This window comes from Xylocopa sonorina, chromosome 10 (genome assembly GCF_050948175.1).
Source record: "Xylocopa sonorina isolate GNS202 chromosome 10, iyXylSono1_principal, whole genome shotgun sequence".
NCBI classification, from domain to species: Eukaryota; Metazoa; Arthropoda; class Insecta; order Hymenoptera; family Apidae; genus Xylocopa; species Xylocopa sonorina.
In genome coordinates, this window is record NC_135202.1 from 9,425,060 (window position 1) to 9,449,831 (window position 24,772).

The 24,772-nt window shown below is 42.8% G+C and overlaps 3 protein-coding genes across 5 annotated transcripts; 1 reads left to right on the plus strand and 2 right to left on the minus strand.

Annotated features, from left to right (window-relative positions):
- Positions 1-933: 933 nt before the first annotated feature.
- Positions 934-23,319, plus strand: Mura (ring finger protein murashka). Of its 3 annotated transcripts, none has more exons than XM_076902436.1 (10): positions 934-1,274; positions 17,888-18,443; positions 20,287-20,488; positions 20,585-20,672; positions 20,795-20,880; positions 21,009-21,629; positions 21,850-22,050; positions 22,161-22,450; positions 22,564-22,867; positions 23,091-23,319. In XM_076902436.1, the coding sequence occupies exons 2-10, from the start codon at positions 18,106-18,108 to the stop codon at positions 23,163-23,165; spliced, it is 2,205 nt and encodes a 734-aa protein (XP_076758551.1). In that variant the 5' UTR covers positions 934-1,274; positions 17,888-18,105; the 3' UTR covers positions 23,166-23,319. The 3 variants fall into 3 exon arrangements, with proteins under 3 accessions (XP_076758551.1, XP_076758553.1, XP_076758552.1); XM_076902438.1 differs by having other exon boundaries at positions 21,009-21,599; XM_076902437.1 differs by lacking the exon at positions 934-1,274 and adding an exon at positions 5,716-6,275.
- LOC143428213 (uncharacterized) lies at positions 2,979-7,063 on the minus strand. Its single transcript, XM_076902935.1, has 4 exons — positions 7,057-7,063; positions 6,759-6,942; positions 3,592-3,727; positions 2,979-3,483 (listed from the first exon to the last, which is right to left on the minus strand). Exons 1-4 carry the CDS (start codon positions 7,061-7,063, stop codon positions 3,358-3,360), a joined length of 453 nt encoding a protein of 150 aa, XP_076759050.1. The 3' UTR covers positions 2,979-3,357.
- On the minus strand, positions 3,421-4,929 carry LOC143428645 (uncharacterized). The gene is made up of 4 exons (XM_076903686.1): positions 4,629-4,929; positions 4,504-4,537; positions 4,160-4,452; positions 3,421-3,980 (listed from the first exon to the last, which is right to left on the minus strand). Exons 1-4 carry the CDS (start codon positions 4,927-4,929, stop codon positions 3,874-3,876), a joined length of 735 nt encoding a protein of 244 aa, XP_076759801.1. The 3' UTR covers positions 3,421-3,873.
- Positions 23,320-24,772: the final 1,453 nt, after the last annotated feature.

Genomic DNA, 24,772 nt, shown 5'->3' on the forward strand with positions numbered 1-24,772 from the left:
GCTTGTTGCTGTATTTTGTTGTTCTATTTTGTAATGAAATGTTTAAATAAACTAATGTTACGTATAACGATCGAAAGGTAGGGCAGCCCGATTGGTTGAGTATAGTGCAGCACGACACCTCGTGCTACAGGTCCGAATTTAAGAAATGGTTTTATTCCTTTTACTACTTCCTTCCTTGTTTACGAGATCATTTTTTTATCAAAGATAAACGAGAAATATATACATATGTATGTAGCTTGACTAGAAAGTTTAGAAAGAAATTTCAAAAAATATATAGTAAGTATATATAACGAGATGAGTAGTGAGGTGAAACATTACAGCTCCACAGGATTTCTAAACAATCCACATTAATTCGGATGCTTCACTTTTATATCATTTCTATTCTAGAATGGTAATGGAACTGCAAGACCACATTAAAAAGCCATCTTTTATGTAGCTTGTGGCTGATGGAATGATTTTACATACACATAAAGTCTGAAGAAATGAAATATATATGTTCAATTTTAAAGTTGGATTAACATACAAAATATTGTGAATATAGGAACTGAGATAGTAATCCAAATCTTGGTGGAAAAAGCGACCTATCTGACGTTCTTCTACCTTAGAAACTTTTTAAAATCTATCAAGCATGTGTATGCATAACTGATGGTATGGCGGCTTTGCATGTATACAAGGTGGAAGCGCTGAGTGCCAAGAGAGATAACAAGAGCTACGCATCTTGGTATAGCGTCAGTGAAAAATCAACGTGCATTGTTATTATTCCAAGGATAAGTGATATCGAACAAAAGAGAAAAGATATTTCTCATAAAAAAGGAGAACGTGATGAAGCTACGCTATTTGACCAATACACGAGCTTCTTCTCTGTCGATATCGGCAGAAATAACACGAGTTAAGCAAGTGGTGCCGCCATTAACTTGTGGTGAAATAAGCGAAGTTCGTGAAAGCATTTGACGTCAGTAGCCAAGAACGCTGATAATCTTACGACGCAAATATCGCTACGCGGAATATCAGAGAATATCTTCGGCGGTTTACGGGCGAGATTAATCAAACATATGAACATACTCGGTAGTTTATGGTTTAACATACGGCCTCGAGAATATCAGTAGGCCCATAATGGGCGGGGTCGTGGCTTGGGTCGAGTGAGAGACATGGAGCGACCTCAGTGTTCTCAGTGGTGAGCTGCACGGCCATCGCCGACCGTCGGTTTCGCCTAGCGCAACCAACGTACTCTGCTATGACATCGCTCTGAAAATCCCAGATTATCCCAGTAAAAGGTAGGAGTTTTCCCTCCGAAATTTGGATGCGCGCTCTCTCTTTCTCTCTATCTCTCTCGCTCGCTCGACCCCTATCTTTATTTCACCCCTTGACGGTGTGCTGTTTCCCGTCACTTCCCATTGCTTGTACGTAGATACTCCAAACATTCCTCTGGTGACTGAATTTAAACATTACTACTCTACTCGAAGAAGCTTCCCCGTAACACGTCATTATGATACCGACAGCCCTAATTTTAATTTCATTTTGTCCTTTCTAACTCTCCCACCATTCAATTTGTCCAACGTTCTTTGTCCGCTCCATTTCGTATTTGGCTTTCATTGTGGTATACCATCTTCGATTTTTGATAAGTGCCCTTCGTAAACAGAGGATGCACATAAAGCGCAAAAACGTGTTCCCTATGTGCATAAGAAAAGATATTTATATATATATATACATATATATACATACAAATAACATTCGATTGCACCGATATGTACTTGTGACATAAACTTTTTCGATCTTTCTCCAATGCATACCCCACCTTTATCCGCTGTCTTTTTCCTTTATCTCATTCGTATTGAAATTTATATATATGTACACGTACGTATGCCTGTGTACAAACGGGATACAAGTTTGTTTGTATATGTGCAAGAACACTTACGTACGTCATGTGTACGTGAAAGTATGTGTACGTAGCAAAAAGCTTTCGTTTCAAACTGTTTTCGGGCTTCGCTGTTTCGTCGTATTTGTGCCACATAGCGGTGGTACGTTATTTCCTATGCATACCCTTACACACATTGTCACCATAATAAATACACGTGAAAGAGAGCTGCAGAGGTATCATTCAAAATGGAGAACGTTTTGATAAATTTAAATGAAATCTTTCTTATTGCAATTGCTTGTAAATTTTATCTAAAACTATTATCGTTATGACTAGCCCCCAATAGGAAGCTGTGACGATCCTTTAAATTTAAACGCATGTGACATGTAATCGATTATGGGCTTAGTTTATGTGTACATACTAAGAAATACTAGTTTTCGAAATATATAAGAATTAAAACGTGTCTTCCTTACTTTTTATTTTATCAACAAAAGTTGTAAACAACAATTGCGATTTTTTTACTGCTCTATAAAATCCGTACTCATAAATGCATAGAATTTTTCAATAGTCCTACCACCAGCCTTTGCTCATGCATAAAAGTTAATATGTACATTCTGACGTAATAGTGGCTGAAATTTTTGGCGTGTAATTACGATGGTTGCATTTCTAATACTGTTTTTAACATTAAATAACATTTTTATACGTCCAACGCTTATCAGTATTTAGTATTTAATCGTTATGCTCCATATAAGAGGTACTCATAGTAGTCAATAATTCATAAGCGCTATTAAATATAACTAATAATTATTTTTACCTGCCAGGTCACCAAGCCTGCTACGCTATAGTCAACTATTTTGCTATATAGAGAACGTCATTTTTTACAACCTCGTGGCAAATTCTATGGCTACACGAGTCTTTAAACAGCAAACAACAATCCTCTGAAAAAATTGCTTCTTAGCAGCGAACGGGATGCAGGAAAGGTACTTTGAAATTTATTCCAGTTTTATAGCGAACAATGAATACTTGTCCAAAAAAATTTTACGAATATTTATATATCACCAATTCGATATACCATGACAGAGATATTGATTCTAGAGACAAGTCGAGTGAATAGATAATTACATCGAGTGAAATATATAAGAGTATACAGAAGAGGTTAGAAAAAGGTTTGGTTCGGTCGCTCGGTGCTCATTCCCGTTTGTTGTGTTTATCATCTGCGCAGTAATTTCTGAATCATCAATCTTCATAGAGCAGATAGACCCGATTTCGTCAAGATGGAAGACCCAGATTTTGCGAGTACGGGGCGGACCCTCGGTATAGGAACCGTATCGTCGATAACACGAGCGTCGTGGCATTAGATCCACAGCGTTCTCTCGGCTTCTCGTGTCAACACATTCCCGACGCCCACGATGAGTGACGCATGCGCCCTAAACGCCTGAGTTGCTCGTCTTCCATCCCTCTCTTACGCTCGTCCCTCTAACTATATTCTATCCTTCGCTGATTCACTTGCTCGTTCCTTCAGTTCTCTCACAACGTGCACACAAAGACTCCCCTCTATTCCTTGGATACGCCCCTGGCTTTTGTACGAGCACCCTTCTCTCGCTATCAGCCCCGCCGACTCGAAATTCCTAATTCGTTGAGGGTGCATAGACAATGCAGATCGTTAAAACAATTTCTGACTTTAGACGATTCTTCGAAGACAGTCACTGCAGAGGCTATAGAGACTAAAGTTATACCTGAATTCGATATTTTATACGATAGCCCCCTTTTTCGATCCTTCGATACGTACATCCCTGGCAGGCACGTAAACCTAATCGTTCGTCCCCCACCAACCAGCTGAACGTAGTCGAGTCCCCTCCTCTTCCGCTCCCACTGCACACACCAATTTTCCAATTGATAAGGGTGCACAGTTGATACAGACTAACCCTATCCTTCCATCCTCTATTTCGCTGTCAGTCCTTTATTTCTCTATCGGTTCTCTCTTTCTCTTCGTTGTCCCATCATAAAAGTTAACATCGCTATAACGATAACGTTCGCTTGTTTTTTGAAAGCATCGCTAGCGTTGACTCTTTTTCACACAGAGAAGGAGAGAGAACGAAAGTTTTTCTCGAGAAAAGCGTAAGGACTGCAATGAAAAGTATAAATAACTTTGTTCGTTTCTTTTTTTATCGGTAGGCGATGATAGAGAAAATTCAAGTACGATATCAAACAAAGATCCGAGTAAAAGCAGGAGGGGAAACTTGTTCCTAGCGAGCAAGCGAGCTACATGTTACGTAAAATTAACAATCATGTTCCGAAACTCACTTTCCCGTCTGGGATTTTGGGAGAGGGAAGTAGGTGGCATGAGAATGTTACGAGGTAAAGCTGGGTAGTCCGACACAGAGCCAGTAGTTACCCTGGCCGCATAATGCTGTCCTTTAACGGAGAAATGGTTTTTCCTAGCGATCAAAAGTCGGACAGCGTGTAACTTCTTTCCAGCATCGTCGTTCCGTTTCGTATCGTGCCACAAGAGACTGATCTCCGCGCGGCCAGCTCTTATAAAACACTTATGTAGAATAAGTTGAGCTTTGACTTGATGCGTGACGCGTATATGACAGCTGTAGCGCGGCGTTGCCACGTGTTTGACTTTGGCTTAACCTAACAATGACCAACTTGCTGGCCAGGCATGTGCATTTTGATTATCTTATGTTCGAGTATTGAATAATTTTAAGAATAATCATTATGATAGAGGCGAACGCGAATTCGTTTTAAAGGTAAGGTGGAGGTGTTGCACAGCGAAAACGTAGCGCAACTTTGTCGATATTGTGCAAGCGTCGTGTGATCAGAGTAACAATGGTCAGAGCCGTATAAGTTTCATTCGCCCCTCTATGCATTTTATGCGCGATTCGAAGTCGTAATGAAACTCTTTCCTCGCACCTTGCATAGTAATAAGTTATTTCGTATCGATTTAGAATGTCGTTTTTCTCCGTGGTATTTTTTTTCTTACAATTACCGTACTGAAAGACTCCGTTCACATGAGCGATCAGCATTTGTGCTTCATGGATATCCAACCTCGTGGAAAATATACGTTCCATGTTCAAGTACCAGAACTTTGGTGTGTTTACTTACACGCTCAGGGCTGTGCTAGCGGGGACCCAGCGTGATCTTCAAGAACTGCGTGGGTGCGGCCTTTCCCTGGTCTCGAAAGAAGGGGGACCAGACTCTCTCTTTCTCTCTCTCTCTCTTTCTTGTTCGCTCACTCGCTCGGTAGATCCTACCTTTTTTTATTTGAAGGTCCCTTCACATGCTCGCGGCTTTAGCATCAGCACTCCCTCGCTTTAGGGTCGCACCTATCTTCGTTCCTCTCAGCTTACCCTTCACGATACTAAACCCTGTAGGACCCAGGGATGTACGAGAGCAGTGAGATTTCACTGATACCGAAGAACGAATTTTTCTCCTTTTTTCGTGTAAATAAATCAATCGTAGTGCGGTTCTCGATCTAAGCAGGTGACACTTAAATTACCTGCTAATATAGTCCCTATAGTACAGTTTTACATTTAGCGTCGATCGATGGTATCATTGTGGATATGAATGCGAATGTGCACGTTACGTGATATAAAATTCGCAATTCGAAGCGTATTGTATTCTTTTTATCGAATGAGAAAAGTAACACGTTTGGTAGACAATAGTGGAATTATTTCATAGTAGACAGACTTTCTGCACTTTTATCAATCCTCGATCGACTTTAATTGTGCACAATCAGCCTTACGTCAGTACGTTTCCTTTTTAAATACCATACAAATAATTTCTCGAGATATATCGTTCATGCTATCACCTATGAGTATAGCACATTTACCACAAGTAACGCAACTGTTTTACAGTTTAATTCCCTGAAGCTTCGTTTGTTCTGATAATCTTTCAAGATAGTAAACCGAACAGTATGCCTCCTGGTAATGTATAGCGCTGCAATCTCCCTCGTTCACAAACACAGATTTGAACGAAAAAAGTAAAATCTTATCGAGCCCTGTCGACAAAACGTTTATCGACCGTATCGTGGCTAGAGCCATAGGACGAAAACGCGGGGTGCCAGTGCTAGAGCGTACACCCATGCGACAAGTCTCCCCCACCACTGGTATTCCTCCCCACCGCGCGGCCACCTCCCCTTTCAGTCTAGCGAGCCGCGTTTCGTCTCAGTCTGTCGCGCGCCGCCAACGGGTCAGGTTGTGTGTCTCGTGTGTGTCACGCCCGTTGTGGTGGTTGATTTACGTACGCGCGTGTGTGTGCCAGTGCGCGCGTGCGTGCGTACATGCGTGTGCCGTCTACGGTGTCACTGTGTATACGTGCGACTGATACTATCATCGTAGCCTCAGCTTTTGACCGCTCGCATACAGCAACGGTGACATCGAGGCATGACAGCGACGCGGGAGTGTTACCCCATACGGTAGGAAAAACTCATTCTACCGTTCTTCTCCCCGTTAGTACCGATCGTGTCTATACCCTTGTAACGTTCCGTTCGTAAGAAAACGTAAACCTTGGGACGACAGACATGCTAGCGTACACTCGGGAACGGTATACTTGGCCACGAATATTTTGTTCCAATCGATACGCCCTCCGGCGGGCATTTCGTATCTCACGAACGTATATCGAAAACGCTTTTTCTCGTACACACGACTTACTCAACAATTTATCGAGTAATCAACGGCATTAACACACCAAAACGGCTTTTCTTTTCTCCCCCGATTATCTGCTCGATCGCTGTTTCGCTCGATTCTTTCCCTCTACGTCAATGCTTCTCGTCGCGATTCATGCTCGTCACGCGTTCGGAACGAGCAGGGGGAGTTTACCAGAGAAAATCGCATGAGTTATGTACTATCTTAGTTATGAGTCTCTGTAATATATGTACTGCGCAACAATAGATACGTACGTATTTTTCATACATCTGAAGCCTGCTGCCAGGCTATTTCGCGGTGTATCTTGTCTCCGTTCGTCAAGGTCTCGCGCTTTGTGTCGCGGTAAAAACGTTACGGAGAAACATCGATACAAACGATACACTATGTGTACAACTACCTTCACACTTGTCGATTGTAATACATGCTTCGTTCCATTTGCTGTGGCCGAAGAATGAAATTGTATTTAGATATTTAATGTTATTCGAAGTTTGATGAAACTTTCGGAAAATTCGATACGCTATGATAAAAATCTATTCATTTTTGTAACCAGACAAGACATATTTCTTGTGGCTAAGATTCTTAATCGTTTCTATTGGTCAATCCTGCGATAGTCATGATTGCCGTGAAGTTGGCAACGGTGGTACGATCAAGTGATTTCGACAAATATTTCCCTCTCCTATCAGCTATTACGATTTGAATTTCCTTCGATACTCGCTTGACCTTACGCGGAACAGAATCTAAAGTCGCATTTTGTTTAAATTCACGGCATTCACGTTTCTAGCGATCGCTCTTACTTCTGCCGATAAACGAAGCGCAGTATCGTACCGATCGTGTACGTGACCGACTAACACAGAGCTGAAAGGTTAGTTACGGCTGTATTTTGGCCCGGTGTATTTCCGTCATTTCTAAAAATGCTCCTGCAAAGGAATTATCGTAACTATTGTTCCCGCTGATGAAAAACAATTGCGTGCGCTACATATTTAGGTAGTTATACAGTGTGCCTGTTGAACGAAATTAACACGAACTGCCATTGTTGAAGCACTGATGACTTAATAGTGTAATTTTTTGCTTATAGAGATCTGTAGGTTCGTTTTTAAAGGATAAACGCTAGGGTATATGTGACTAATAATGTGTCTTTCTCTGCATACTTTCGTTTGGTTTTATTCTTTCTCTCCTTCTGGTCGGTCCATCCGGCATTCACGAAGGAAGAAATGTGATACTAGTGTGATAAACAATGTTTTTGTTCTTCTTATAGCTTCCTCGTGTTTCTCTTTTCTCTTCTGTTTCGCTTGTCGCGAAGCTAACATTTTTCAATATATCGCTACGTGTATACTTTAAAGTATTTCTTAGAGTATTTAAAGTTATGGAAGAGAGCCCTGAAATTTTACTCAGTAATTTATAACGCTCGTAGGTTTAGCAGAAGGTCTGGGAATAATTATAAAATTTAAGGGCTTAGGACTTAAATCCGTATTCCATTGGAAACCTAGTTTGAATTATACAACTTTGGACCCTTCTTAAATAGCGTACCTCAGTTTCTTCAACAACCTTTTCATGAAGGCCAGCCTATATTTTCGGAACGCATTGTGCACAAATAGTGAGATACTTTTTACGTTATTACAATTGTAATACTCTGGAACAAAATGGGCACAGAGTGAATCATCACTATTTCTCAAGTCGTCACGCAATGCCTCTGTACCCTTCAACGTTTCGTCACATCCGTGCGGGCTCCTCTTCCGGTCGTCGTCTCTTTCCGCAAAACGCCACAGGAATCGAAAGCTTCGTTTTCTTTATCGATCGCGTGGAATTACACCTCGTGTATTCTCGTTTCGAAACCGGCCAGCCTGGCCTGCTTGGTTGTCCATGAATATCCTACGGAAAGCGACGCCATGAGGAGGAGCAGGCTTGTCGGGAGGGATCTAAACAGTCAGGGGCAGGTGGTGGCCGAAGAAAGGTAGGTCCACCTGGGTTTTTCAGGAAGTGGACGTTGCCCGCACCTTCGTATATATCCGTAGTTGGAAGGGTTCCAGATCTCCGAGGGAATTTTCTATACATAAGTCTACTCTTGGCGGACAGGTATACGAGGGGGTTGCAAATCAGCCCTTCGTAAGAGTTTGATTGGCAGCAATTCGAATTAGGTATAAAGGTCCTAAGTTTAAAGTATCCGACCTGCTCTTTCGAGCCATGAACTACGGACAATAGGAAGGGTCAGAGGTGGTTGTTAAATTTCTTACATTTTGTTAATGAAAATTTTTGTGTTCCATAGCGATATAAATCTTTTTCAACGTAATTTAATTTTTCTCCTGCTTGGGACTCTCGAAGCCAAGGAATTTCCTTGAACAAGCTTGACTCACGAACCCTGCCCCTTCCTTCGTTCCACTGTTCCTCATTTTCGGTCGTGACCCTGCGAAAGCTGAGGAATTTCCTTGAACACGGTCGTTGGACCGCGATACGGATATTTCGTGTATCTCACGGTTTTATTTCTCCTGAAAATGACGCGTATGATCGTTGTCACCGATCTTCCCGATGACACAGGGCTGTTTTTGATCCTTGAAATAGATCGAACGTTCCGGGAATGACGCGTTATTTAGTGGAGGGATGACGAAATAGGTAATATATACATCGATTGACTAAAAAAGTTGACTACACTCGAATATTTGTCATTTATGATAACGCCCTTATTATTTAGTTACTTAAAAGAAAAATTATTATGTTTGTACCGTCTGGGATAATGCAGGGACCTACTAGAGCAATAAAGGATAAAAATTGAAAGTGAGTTTGGATCATTAATTGAAAAGTCTTGTAAACTGTATAAATGTGGGATTGAGTTAGATAGAAGGTGAAAGAATTGGAGAAATAAGTAATTAATCAGTCGTTGATGTGTAAACGATTGTGCAAACGAGCGAAAGAGTCTTTATTAAGTTATTAATACACGAGTGTTACGATTAACTTAAGATCGCGAGAAAGTCTTGAAATAATTTTCGATAAAACCTTCTCCATATTCTTGTTAACTCAGTCGATTGAAGATAATAGAAACAGTAACAGTATTAAAGGGAACAAGAGATTTCGCAAGGTACTAATTTCTTGCAAAAGAGAATTCTAATCGATCAAATGACTAAACTCGCCAGAGTGCGTCGTACCACGTTGCATCATGACCTCTCCGTTATATTTCGTCTAACGAGGACTTATTTATAACTTAACTTGCGGCATCCAATTTATTTAAGAAAAATAAAATAAAATAGACGATCAAACTTCAAGATTGTACAATTCACGAGATCTAACCAAAAAATATCCAAAATATATTGCACTAAGAATTTCTCGTATGTCTCTGTTATACCGATGCAAGTATTTAAATTAACATGTCGTTCTTTCAAACCGACGTATGCTTATCGATTTGAAAATGTAACACTTCGTCCATTTCCACGTTGTGCCGCGACATTGGCATCGGAGATCCGACGCGATCGTCTTTTATCAATGCGTCACGCTTGAAAATAACCGAACGTTGCAAAAGGAGCAGATACCGTATGGAATAGCCTCCGAGGTTCACTCTAGTTATTCCGTTATTCAATCTCTTCCATTACCTTTATCAAACATCTTATTAATCGTTAATCTCGAAAGAGTAAACCTGTGAGAATTTTTATTCCCACAGTCCCAAGTCTGCCCGATAGACTCGTGAATAGGCATGGAAAGAACTGGTGTGTGCAGGACACCAGGTGGAAAGTCGGCTTTCTACGGGAACCTTTCCACCGTGCTGACTACGATTGTGGATCGTCGAGAAGACGAGCTCCCTCGAGGACTGGCCACAATATCCTATCATTATAGGGTGGCAGCAGGAGAGAAGGGACGACTGTAATTCGCCGCTGCGGTATGCGGGCACGATGACGCATACGGGCTCGCCGGTTCTGAAACTACTCCTCCGGTGTTCCTGTCGTTGGTCTCGCGATGGAAAAGTCCGTATGAGCGAAAAAACCCTGGATAAAACGCGCCCTTAAGGGTCACGGGGCCCTCTTCTTGACCGCGTCATGCGGGCGCGCGCACGCGTTTCAAAGTTTACGAATTTAATTGGCTCTGGAGTAAGACTGATGGCGGGATTAATCGAGGCTCGTTAACCGTCTTTATATCGATGAATTATACTTCGTGATGCGATGGGCTCTGCTTCTTATGAGGGTTGGAGCTGAAGTCTAGCAATGATTGATACATGCTTTGAGATCTTGATGCGTCCATAGTGATTTATGTGGAACTGAATTGTAGGAGAGAGCAGGGGAGTTTCTTGCGAGTTTAGAAAATGTTCGAAAGTGATTACTTTGTTGAAAAATGCATGGAAAAGGTAGAATAATTTTTTTCTTACAAAAGCCCCTGTTTCCTAGATAATTAACTTCAAAATAGCGTAGGATGCGCCGCATCCAAATCGTGTTTCATCCACGCACTTTCAAACTCCATTAGCTGAAAAACTAGAGCTCCGATGGAGAACTTCATTTCATATTTCTAACTCCTTTTTTAGAAACGTATCATCCTCCATTAAATTGCTCTACATCTACTCCTACCATACCAACTTATCTACGATTTTTATTAATTTACTCAGGAACGTATTAAAAAGTTTTCGAAATCTGTTGACAAACACTAATTTCCATAGTTTCTTGTTCTAGCTTGATACAAGTCTGTGCGAAGCCAATAGTCGATCGATACGATCGGCGATGATTCAACCAAAAATTTGTAAGCTCAACAACCGTGGCCCTGGAACTGAGCGCCAGGTCATGACGCTAATTTCTCAAAGCAATGCGATCGAATAAGGTCTCGTTAGTCATCAGCCGCAGTGACTAAGAAACAAGCAGTCCGGGTAGACGTGCAACGGTGCACGGAGACTTTCTCGTCATCGTCGTCGTCGTCGTCGTCGTCGTCGCCGTCGTCATGCTAGCATAAACAAACATGGACGCACGACGGTGAGGATGGGCTCGTATACCGTACGATGGAAGCAGAACAGGCTGCCGTTTCCGGATTGTTGCTTTTAGTCCGGTTCGTTTATTTCGTCGAACCAGTAGGTCCAGTTCAGCAGGGCTAAATGTACCTGTTACCGTTCACCCGTATATACGCATAAATTAAGGCGGTCGCGGTGCTCGTCTCGGGACTCTAGCGGGCAATTACGCGCTGGATAGTGGTACGAGTAGGACGTTGGACGTATTCGACGCGCCAGTGTACTTCCCTTTTCCATGTGGCAGGGCGTACTTTTTAAAATGAACACTCTGTATACTTGGGGGAAATTTTCGAGTTTCCAGCCAGGTTAGTTGAGTGTGAAGGTAACGGAACGCTGCTGGAAGGAGGTTGCGAGAAGGAAGTTAATTCGAGAAGCTTAGTGTGACGTGAAAATGTATACAGGGTGTCTTGTAGAATCCGATGTAACCGGAAGGGAAATTGAACGTAGAGTTTCTCACTTTCTGACGTGAGAAAGTTATTATTATCATTTGTTTTTCCGGGTACTATTTATGAAATGCGACGTCGATGCGTTTTTTTCGGGGCACTGTGTATTAGTCGTATTTGGAACGTACCCCACGTTAACAAGAGCGACTCGTTATCACCTACGGACTTTGTTTTTCACACGACAAGTGTAACTTGTAAGGCACAGGGGGTTAATTTGATACGAGCGCATTGTGTCAGCGCATAGCAGTGTCTCTGGTAACAGGAACGTGTAAAACAATTGCACTTGTTAACAGTACCACTAATGTCGTAATTAAATGCAGAATGAAGCCTTCGTATCATTAAAAGATTGAAGTAGACTCCCTGCTTTAAATGATAATAACAGCGATTCTGTAAAATATTTAGAGAGGCCCCAAGAAATCAAAGTTACTCGAATCGCGAAGGAATCTGATTCAGTCGCCGGAAGCTCGTTAGGTCTCGGTCTGCGAGGAAACGCATCATCCTCCAGGAGTCGAATGCACTCTGGTCAGAGTGGACCTTGAATATTTTAACGCATCCTCGTTTCTCCTGGAAGGCTGGGATGGCCGACCGTTCGCGGTGCACAATCGTTCCCCTCTGCTATCTGTCCGCGTTATTTTCGCTCGAAAGCGAAAGAACTCCTCCGTGGAGCGGATCGAAACGGACTCCATTGTTCTTTTAGAGGAAATGGGGGAGTTTCAGGGACTTTGTAACAGTAGAATCGTTTCTTAACTCATTTACGTTCTTATCCATACAATTTTATCAATTTCAAAGTGTTTTCTAATCGAATACAGTAGATTTGAATTATTTTTACCCGATTTCACAACGTCGTTGAGATAAACGATTTCGAAAACGTTCGCTCGATTCATTCTCGCGCCTGTAGCAGATACAAAGGTAATCGTTTAACACGGAACAAGTGAAACAATCGCGTTACAACATAAAACACCGTACTATATCATGGAAGAGTTGTTAAGCTCGATTAAGCTAGAGCACCAAATACCTTCTTCCTTCACTGACGCATACAATTCCCTGGAACTTGATAAATCATCGTCCCTGGCGCAAGAGAAGAGACACATCTGCATAAAGCACGTTTTTCGTCGGTTCGTTCGCTATCAGCATCGCATAGAGAAAGAATCGTCGGATCGTTCCCAGTCGAATCAATAACGAGCATGTTCCCATAATTCCGTGCACCAGGGAGACTCGTCAGCCCCGCGTCCATGTATACACAGAGGAACGTGCACACCATAGAAAAGCCCGATAATAATTGCTAAACAGGATGGCGCAGGAAGAAAATTCGCACAGAAAACAGAAAATCCATCCTGTCCTGGTGCATCCTTTGAAGAGAGCAAAGTGGAAATCTCTCTCTAGCTCCGTCCCATCACTCGTATCCTCTTTCTCTCGCCCCCTTCCGGCCGATGTTTCCCTCCCCTTTATCTCTCTGTCCGTCTCTCTCGGTCGCTCTCTCCGGGGTGCCAGCCAGTTTCGTGATACGAGGTGGCCTGGATCGATAGAGAGCAGCGCTCACTGCTCCTTGGAGTTCCTCCTCTTCGTCGAGCTGGCGATTCCTAGAGGATTTCGAAGGAACCGAACACACATTTTCAAGCCGAGACCCGGAGGGATAGAAACCCGTAGATTGGGGCGTCGGGTAAGGAGGGAAGATGGGTTCGAGAAAGAGGACGACCGAGGGGAGAAGGGAGAACAAGGTCCCGACCTGTACCGCCACCGCCCTAGGGACCGCCTTTTGTCGTTCCGGCCTTTTAAGGGCTAGTCGAGTGGACGAACGAAGGTCTACGGCCCTGTCCGTGAGACACCGTGCCACCAGCTGGTGGAAAATCGAAAACGCAGCTGCCGCCTTCTCGAGCGGCATAAATTCGAGCCTTTGTGCCCCTCTCGCCACTGGCCGAGTCCCATGTACTCTGCGACTGGGTCTGTGCCCGCCTTCGAGTTTCGGCCGAGAATATAATCGTGGGAGGCTCCTGCCCGAGCCTCGCTCGCCCGGAACTGGTCGCTCCAACTGGCGCCTTCGAACGTGGCTTCGCTTCCATCGAAAATTCTACCGAGTCGACAATATTTAAGAACACCTAGTCACGTTCCCGGGAAAAATAACTCTCTGACTGTACGATTTTATTCGGACAAGAGTAAGAGAAAGTGGATTAGTAATTTTTCAGACAGATTAGTCAGAAATCCATTCCGTTCTAGCGTTCGTTAACTCGTACGTCATCAGTTTCTTATTTCGAACTGAAAAAATGGATGGTCGTACGTTGTCGGTCGTAACACCGTCAACAATTGATACGTGTTATCAAGCTAATTCGAAGACTTCTGATTCTCTGGATGACGTTTTACGTTTCAGAATTTTCTTCCATGAAAAATTGGTTCATTTTCCAATAGCGTTCGATCAATACATTTTATGTTAGATACATTTTCTCCGTGCATACCCTTATTTTATTAATATTGGAAGCTTGGCACAAGGTACGTTAGAAGGAGATGCATTTTAGATCATGTTCAGATTACTAAATTGCCGAGTGGACCCAAAGTCCGTCGACATTCTATGGGAATATCACGGTTTGGGTCGTATGACCCCGTTTAAGCCAGCTTTTGATCACGTCGCCGTCCGGAACAGTGCACGCGTTTCTCGCCGTAGCTCCTTCGTCCTCGTCTCGACGGTTTTTGCGTCGGCCGCGTCTCGAGAGAGCCGCTACCACGGTAGAGGAGTTTAAAGGTAAACTGGTTTCTCGCAGACGCGCACTCGCCACATCACCAGGAGGCTCTGGCCTCTCTCGATCAGATCCACGAGTACCGTGCACGTCTATGTAACGTGTCTTAAAATTTTAGAGACCAGACGTGGTCTTATTTCTTCATTTTACGTCGAAAATAACATATTCCTCTCGTCGACGTCGGAATAATTTCAATTTCTTCGTCGTCTGATGCAACATTACGGAATCGATACCACTCCTGCTATCGAAGAATGCGTACTTTAAGTGTAATTTGGAATCTTGAAAGTTTAAGCATTTTAATAAGCATTGGAAATATTTCCAAATTGGTATCGCAATCGCATTACTTTTTTTGTTATACGTCGAAGGTTCCATTCTTTGTTCGAAGTTTAAACTCGTTGCTTTCCGTCTAACGAAAATGGAGTTCCACCAGCCGTCCAGTTACAATGCCATCGAAACGTTTTTATTATTGCATCAAAGAGTCGTATTAGACGTTAAGTAGCATTTAATAGCACCTGTTACATTACTCCGTCCATTGCCTTCCTCTGTTAATGATATACAGTACCCAGGACATAATAAATATCCAGCATATGGCGGATTCATACTGTTCTGACTATTCGTACACGTGTATCGTTATCTTTTTGCCAGCGGAAATAAGTGTCAACATCGTTGTAAGGATGTAAAATATCTAGTAAAGTATAATAAATGATAAACGTCATATATTCATCGTTTTATTAATAATCATTTATTAACACTCACGTTACGAGAGTATATATTAATCGCAAAGTGCAATTTGCATCTCTACTTTCCTAAATCTGGATTCGAAAAATAAAAATAAAAAAAGAGATCAATTTTTATTTTCGATTACCTATTTCATGAGTTTCGCCTATTGTTGATTAAGAATCGCCGAATGTATAAAAATTTTACGAGTCGCGCGTGTTCACATCTTTTATTAGATATTCTTATCTCTCCACGTGACATATGTCGTGTTCACCTGGCTCTATGCAAACCATTCTATCGTCTCGATACCATGCTAATCAGTGACCGATAAAAATTCTATCCTGAAACACCTGACCAACCAGCAGCTTCATTAATAGGCTTCTTTTCTAATGTCTCGAAGTTTATTCAAACTTTAGCAAAATCCCTATGTAACCAAGTAATCATTGGTGATCACAATTTTTCCTATCCACTTGCGTAAAAGAAATTTACTGAACGTTCACTGACGGAGAACTTGTGACCAGGTACCCGAAGAAAAGGAAGACGCGCCGTGTCCAATGGTGAACGTTCGTTCCATCCAAGTAATTGTGTCTCCTGCAGTACGAATGGACTTCACAGTTCCAGAGAAACGTGCCACCTTGATTCCAACCCGAAAGACTCCAAGTCCCCTCCCACCCCGCGTTCAATTTCGATTCCCGTCGATCGAAGCTTTTTTTAGAACGCCCATCCCACGAGAAGGTGGACGGTGCATCCTTGTTCAGGTCGAAAATTCGCTACAATCGGAGGCTTATTGGTCGCCAGGAAGATTTTTTTCTCTTTCCGCTACAGAGCCGTGGTCCGTACAAAAGCAGACGGAGAAAGAGAGATAGAGGGAGGCCTGGCCCAAAGCAACGGGGCCTGGATATTCCGGTTCACTTAATCGTTTCTTCGGACTTCGTGGCCTGGGTCGGGCCTTCTCTTCGTCTGCTGTATTTCAAGTGGAAAAAAGATACGAAACAAAAATGACGGTGTGCCGTGGGTACACAAAGGGCCCAGAAAATGGTGTACCACTAACGTTCACCGTGGAACGCCGTCACCCAAATGGTCCCGCGGCCCTTGAGAAATATTTTTTAGTAGAAATAAGACACGTTTTACGGACCATTCTGAATTTCTAGGTTTTTGTAGAACATTAAAAATAAATCCTCCCCGTTGTTAATTATCGTGCATCCTCTGTATCCTTTCGCATGGTCTTTGCTTTTGTACAGTGCTGCTTCTTGCATTTACTTATTGTTAGCCGGTTTATAAGGATAAGAAGAACCTTTCTTCCTTAATTAACCGCTGCCACTTGATTAGTTAATTGTGAACCTTTTGAAACTCAAGGTAATATTTTTATTGTGTTGTATATCGCTTTGTGTGCCTGTGAATTTTTTCTTGTTTTTTTTTCTATACGCTCCTATAGCTTTTCACGCTTGAACGTCGTCGGTTGTGATTCGTGTCGATGGTCCCATCGAAGAGGAGCGATATTCCAACGGACACGTAATTTTTCGGCTTTTCTTGACTAAGAATTAAAACTGAAATTTGTATAACCAATATTCTTTGTCCATATCTTCTTCTTCCTCTTATACTAGTTCCCGGATTTCAACGATGACCTAGCACAGAAACGAGTAATAAAATCACCGTATAGACGTTCTATGATTTCATAAATATTCTCTCGGAATTATTAAGCGTCATTTGCATACGTCGCGATTCGCTCCTTTTCATGGCGGGTACCGCGAACACGATGACGAGGGCGCAAACGTTTGCTAACGGCGAGCGAGAGAAATCAGCACCAACCGAGTATATTTTTTCAAAAAAACGTAAGAGAAAAAAAAGGAAGAAGCGAAAATGAATGCACATGGAGGCTAGGTGACGGAGAGCTTTTTTTTATACCGGAAACGGCGTCCGAACTAGCTGCCACTGAGAGTTCTCGGCACCCGGAAGAAGCCATGCGAAAGTTCACTCGAACTTTGCTAATAATTCACTCTGACGAGGTGATATTTCGAACTAGAAATTGTAGTTAATAGTGATTGAACTACTTTAGTGTGGGAGAATTCCCCGAAATTCGCCAGGCACAATCATAAATTGTAGCTTTTTATTGTTTCTTTTTTTATTTTTGATATATAATTATTACTGCATGGTATGTTCATACAAAAATATTATCATATTACATACAAAGCTAGAAGTTATTTCAAATTGCCATTCATCTTTCAACTATGTCACGTATAGTATCCTTTAAAAGTTTAAAATATGCTTTAGAACAATCATGGCTATGTCTTTTTCGTATGTTGTATTGTAATTTCATTATTTACTCGTATGAAAAAGAAACGCGTAAAGCGTGGGGCTCCCGCGACCCGTTGCGTCGGCCCTACCGTTTCGAGGAGCACTCGAACATGGCGGCGAGCTCGGATGTTCTTTCGACATTTCGAAAGAACGGCGCGCGAGGTGGTAATCGCCTCTCGATCATCTAGCCTCCTCGCCGTCGACGTGTAACGTTCGAATCTCTCGCCCAGGTTCTCTCTCGATAGCCGAGAAGTCGGAGGAGTTTTGCGTGGGGCGTGCACGTTTCCGAACGAGAGGACCAGAAACGTGTACGGGATCGAAGTCGGTCGGTGAGGTTAACCTCCTTCTCGCTGTTGTGCCCTCCCAGTCTCGACCACGAAAACGAACCAGGAGAAAAAAAAAAGAAAAGAAAAAAAAAAGGGAGGAGCGATACGGTGGTCCATAGTGAATGAGAAAGAGAAGGAAAAACGTAAGAGTGGCGGAAAACGAGAGGCACAGAGAGAACGAGGGTAGAATAATAGGATCGAAACGAGACAAAGCGAAGGGGGAGGGAATGAACGGCCCTGGGAATCATCAGCATCGCGGCTTGGGCATGCAGGGACGTTACAGGGCTGTAGTAACCGGTGGCACACCGGCGGGGCCCCATTCGCGGCCACCAGCGCCGCCTCACGCCCGTGGTGGATGGCACCCGCATAATCAACACCCTCAGCACGCCCAGATACCTCAGCAATACACCGGCAACAAGGAATACCCGTATCGACAATGTCCACCACGCTTCCATAACGGGTATATTATTGCAATAACGAATCTGGTCGTGTTATAGCGCGTATTTTATTTTTTCTATGACTTTTTTTTCAAATCTTATTCCTATAGACGATACGCACTACTCATTCGCACAAACGTTTGTGCTGGTCAAAGTGATCGAAAGCGCCGCGATTTGTTATCGCGTAACGAGACGAATAATTATCGTCTGACTTTTTTGTTCAGAAATATAGTTATGCAATCCCTTGTAACACCAAAGAAGTCTCGATTCGTCATAGAATCGGTCGATCGATCGGTCGATCGATCGATTAGAACTCGGAATGCTCGCTCAGATGGGTTTGTGCATTTGCTATTGCGAACACGATCGGTATAGAAGAGTGAGAGCAAGCGACAGCCGCGAAAGTGTTCTGTTTAAGTGACGCGTACGACCTGGCAAGTGTGTATTTAATTTCCAGAGTAACCGACATTGGAGAGCCGACGATTCTAATCGACGATAATAAACGCGCGCAGGGGTGTCCTCGAATTGTTATAGCGCAGATGTAACCGCGACGCATTTTTGTTTTCGGGCCGATGTTAGTGTTCGCTGGTCCACTCGGAACATTCGTTTGTTCTTTCCCCCCCATTTTCTTGGACCCGCCACAGTATTTTCGTAAGTTTATCGCTCTGGTTAACGCTGTTCGCCATCACAAACATCGCAGTACGTGTCGTTAAAAATTCATAACCATAGTTCATAAATTACGCGACGCATATGTAGATACGCGTGTGCATGCAAGAAATGGAGCTATTATCTGATGTGCACCTGTACATACACACACAGAAAATCGTGATCTACATAGCGATCTACATAGGAAGATATAATACACATATACACATGATATTCATGCATACATGCCACAAATAAATACACTACACGCATTTAGAGAGTGGCCAAGATGTATTTTTTGTTCGATATGACATCTCTTTTGCGGAATGCAAATTTCGCCAATCTGTTATCAAGCGATTCGTTGTTGCATGAACACCATATAGCACGCGACCTTGAAGATACTATTCAGATCAATAAATAACCTTTAGTATTCGTTAACAAAGTAATTATAATTTTCTTGTCTACTATACGAATGTTTGAACGTTTGTTCCTCCTTCATTTTGTTTCATCTCTATTTTCTCTGTTCTATTTACGTACAATATTTAATACATTTCCCTCAGTGATTATCTTGTTTAGCATGCCACTTGATAAGTATCATTTTCTTTTTCTCTTTTTTTTTCAAATGAGTATATACACGTTCACTTTCTTCTTCCGCGCTCCTCGCGTTCTTCTTTGCCACGTGTTTTGTATCCGTCTCATATAGAGACTTTGAAACTCTCTGAGAGCAGGACCACATTTCGCGATGGATTCGTCGCGTTTTATTGATATCGTAAACAACTCGTCTAAATACACCCCGCAATATAACTACATTTACTTAACTCCGTGTGGATAGAAGTAATATTATTCTCGCTTTGTATCCACTCAGACGAGTATCGTTGTGTATTGTTGCTCGACAAGTGCGCTATGGTTAAAAGGATAGAAATAAATACGCTACTACCGATAATCGTAATCAATTCAATACACATCGATATACCCAATCGATTGAGAATTGATGTAAATCGCGATCAAGAAGAAAAAGTCCCAAATAAGGCATACATCGACGTTACGGTGAAATATTTTATTTTTCTGAATCCACTTGGTAAAGTTTAATTTTGCGTACATCCTTAAGTACAGTACTAAGTAGATGAAAAAAGTCTTGAATCTTAGAGTTTCATCGTACCGTCGAGCGTCGTGGTTTTCCCGTAGTACGTCGTTAACAATTTTTCTGATTCTGTACATATTTAGGGACTGTCCGGGTGTCGGGACGTCTTCCGGACCGAACGGTAAAGAAGTATCGTATCACGGGAACGTAGGCGGATCTAGCGTGGGGTACAAACCGCCTCCACAGCATAGTCCACAATCAAGAGGTCCACCAGCCCATTTTCCACAAGAATCCGTTGGTCCACCGGCCAATTCTCCTCCGCTGCACATCAACATCTGCGGCCAAGTAAGCGTTTCTATTTTCCAACACTCTCCGTACGTTGTGTATGTGTCTGTACGTGTGCAGTTCCTTTTTTTTCTTAAAACGTGTATGTACCTACAGGAGAACACGATGCGCGGTCCATTATTGAACATGAGTCCAGGTCTCGGAGCTAGCGGCGTCGATATGGAGTACCGCAGAAGTTCCCAAGGTATCCCAAAACTTTTCAAGCAGTATATCGATCTTTGGTCCAACGTACGGGTTGTTGCAGTCTCTTTGTTGCGTCCCCCGGATTGAAAGTAAACGGCCCGTTCTTTTTTCCCTTTTTTTTAGCCACAAACCAGCTACCTCTGAGCCCTGTACAAATACAGCCATCGCCGCCATATTACAGACAGCCTAGTCAAGACGATGGCCGAAAGGTACATAAAAGAACGAAATATTCCTTAACAAAATTTTTACCGCTGACTCTCCTCTCCCACCCATACCCCCTCTCCCGCTTCCCTACTTCATAATTTTTTATGCGAAATCGACGTTTATGTGTTTCTAGAGCGAGTCTCCATCCAGGAAACGTCGTCGAATATCCCGCAACGGTGCTGTTTCCGGTATAGAAGTCCGCGAGACAACGCCACCGTCGCCTACACCGCCATTACACACGACCCCGCCGCCGTGGGAGTTCTCCGCGGCGCCTCAAAGGCGATCACCACGGAATCACATGTCCACACGCGGCAGTCCAACCATCAGAAATCGTTACCAACGATACACGGACTCATTCGGCTTGTCCTATCCTTTTGTGCTCGGCCATACGCCTCATCCGCCCATTCACAATTCCCACCACGGGATCCACGGCTCCCATCACAATATTCACAATTCCCACCATAATATGCACAACTCGCATCACAACATGCATAACGCGCATCAGACGCATCCGCATCATCCGCCGGGAACGGGACACCACCCTGCGCAAGGGGTGAACGGCCCTGTGGTCGTGGACGTGGGGCAAGTCGGTGTTTCCGGTCTAGGGGTTGCCGTTAGCGAGGAACCGCTCTGGCATCCCCAGGCGACAGGTTACAGGATCCCCTGCCAGCTGCATGGCATATATGCGCATACCGGGGCACACGCGTTTGCGCACTCGTGCCAGGTAAATGGGTGTTCTTTTGTGAATTACGAGGTACGGGTCAAAAAATTGCTGTTTTTTTTTTTATTACTTAACACATTTCTCATTCGTAGGAAAATTTTTTATTGCTTGGTCGTATGTTCGCGGCGATAAAAGACTTTCTTTTTTAATAGTAATTTTAATTAAATATGTAATACTGATATTCTTTTCCTTTTAATAATTACATGTTATTTTGGGATCTACTTCATTCTGATAGTCGAATGTATTTACGCAGGTCACCCACCATCATAGTCACTATTCAACGGCACATCCGACCCACCCAGGCCACAGCTTGGTCGGTTCGATAGTTGGCGCAGCGTCTAGAGGATACCCGACGCCAACCGGAGGTCCTGTAGCAGCTCTCCACCACGCTCACGCGCCTCCACCACCCGTCCATACTACTCACTACACTGCACACCATCAACTCTCTCAACAAGTACAGTTTACTATTTAAGACCAAGCTTTATACATATAGACTGCTCTGTAATACTGTTAAAACGGAATATTCATTTGATGTTTCCCTTTTTCATTTTCTCTTTGTTACAGCGAGAAGTTGAATTAGAGTTAATAGAATCCCATCATCATCACAGAGTGGGAGCTACAGCCGGTGCTCCGTTACCACTACCACACTCATATTCACCGCCGGCCCTCACTCAAGTCATAACTCCTACTCCTACTCCTCTATTCTTGTCAGAAACGAGGAACGGTCAATTGGAAATGATTCAATCGAGAACTCGACGTACAGCATCGAACGTTCACACGCTAAGACGATCAAGGTCGAGTAGATGGAGAGGCACACCGCCGACTACCTATCCAGAATTCTTGTTACACTTATTGTGAGTATCGGTATATTCATTAGAACGATTCGCTTCTGATCCATGGTCTTTATACGAACATCCCTCGTCCGATTATTTTATCTGTACAATTGCCGGAATGTTGCATTTTACAGCGCAATGCTCAGCAACCCACCACTATCTCCATTTAGTCAGGCAGAGTTGTCCTCGCCGGACTCCGCGACCGAAAATTACGAAGCCTTGTTGTCCTTAGCGGAAAGGCTAGGCGAAGCCAAACCACGAGGATTGACTCGCGCTGAAGTGGAGCAACTGCCCTCGTACAAATTCAACGCGGAAACACACCAGGGAGACCAGACTAACTGCGTGGTCTGTATGTGTGACTTCGAGGCCCTACAGTCGTTGCGCGTGTTACCGTGCTCGCACGAGTTCCACTCGAAATGTATCGACAAGTGGCTCAAAGTAAGTATGTTGGTAAAAAAACACAATTTTCTCTAAGATATAGGTAAGATACGTTTAATCATGAAATTATCGCTGTAATCCGCAATTTTCTGCCCCTCTTAATTCTCTCGCTTTAAAGTGTTCAGCAGTGCTCGTCACCAGCTGTACCAAGAGCCCACAAATGGATTTCCCTGAGTCAAAGGTTTGAGTTAGCAATGGTGGTTTGTTCATTTTCTGATTGCAGTCAAACCGGACGTGTCCGATATGTCGTGGCGATGCCGGAGAATACTTTGGCAACAGCGGAGCCGGTAGTGACTGACGCCAGGCTGCCCAAGTGCACTAGCGCCAACTGTCCAGGGTCTCAGGGACGCTACACGGTACAGAGGTTCCAGCGATCACGTTGCTGGTTTGTGCAAATTTCTGTTGACAAGCATTTCTCTCGCCTTTTCTCTGATCGAGCAGTGTGTGTTGCGTCACGGTCGGCCGACACGTTCCGACTTCGTGAAGAGCAGTTGGTGAAAGGACGGTTGTTCAGCAACGCCACCTTCGTCATGGGGAGAGGTTTGGGAACGAGCGAGGAGAACGGAAAACGGGAAAAACGGGGGATGAAAAATGAGTAAAATTCAGGGTATGGTGTCAAGGTGTTTGGTGTCGAGAAAAGGACCGCACACACGCAATAAAGGTACACGATTTTTAGTTACAGCATGCAGCGTTCGTACAAGGCGAATTAACGTTTCTGCGTTTACTCTATTGTTTCATTCTCGGGAATAAAGAGAGCGAGAGAGAGAGAGAGTGAGAGAGGAGAGATTGAAAAAGGGAGAGTGTGTAGTAATGTGTAATGAGTAAATCAATTGAGAGAAAGGGTTCAAGAAGTATGTTAAACAGCTATCACGCATTTCACGTCAGGTTCAAAGTCTGACTATGTATTTGCTCGTTTTGTTTCATCGAGGTTTACCTATAACGTGTTCAACGCTCGTTTGTTGTTTTTTTCTTCTTTTTTGTGTTGCTACTTCGTGCAAAGTGTCGGGTTTATCTTGTACATAATTAATTACGTAATACGCAAAACTATCATCGCCATTTTCCATTAACGTTCCAATTTTATTTTTATTATTATTATTATTACTATTATTATATTATTATTATTATTATTATTATTATTATTATTATTATTATTATTATTATTATTATTATTACGATAGTTGTCTCCTCTTAATCCTATGAATTGTACATATATACTCGCATAAACGCGCTCCTATTACGATAATACATACACATGTGTGTGCATACAGTCGATCTAAACATGATAGGTAATTTGTTTTCTTTTTCTCTTGGGGCACTTAACCAAATAATATTATATACATTCTTTTCTTTACTTTTTCTCGCGACGAACAGGCCAAGACGTGTCGCTAAGTCGAATAACAGATTAGAAGAAAGAAAAGATCGCAACTTCATAACCTGTATATGCTTTTTGTATCTTTCGTATAGGCTGAATAATTATTTCTTTGTCGCATCAGAAGTATTTTTCCATAGCAGGTTAGGTACACCGTAGTTAGAGGAAAAGACAAACTGTTAAATCATTCGTTCGGATGACGTTAGTATTTTTTAAACGATCCGGTACTCGTTTCGAGAAAGAAAGATGAAAAAAAATATACGTTTCTCACTGCGGGGTGACTTTGTCACGGACTATTCTCTTCTTTTTCGCCATTTTGAAGACGAAAGATAAATTCACTTGACCTTAACCGATTCACAGCCTATTGTAGAACGTAGAATTAACGAAAGAAATAAAAATGAAAAGGAAGTAAATGATAAATGGATTGTATATCGTTCGAACCGTGGAAGAGATTAAATGTTAGGCTCGTCAACAATAGTTAATACACAGAAAAACGAAAAGAGAGGAAAGCTTACTTGAAGAAGATACAAAACTGA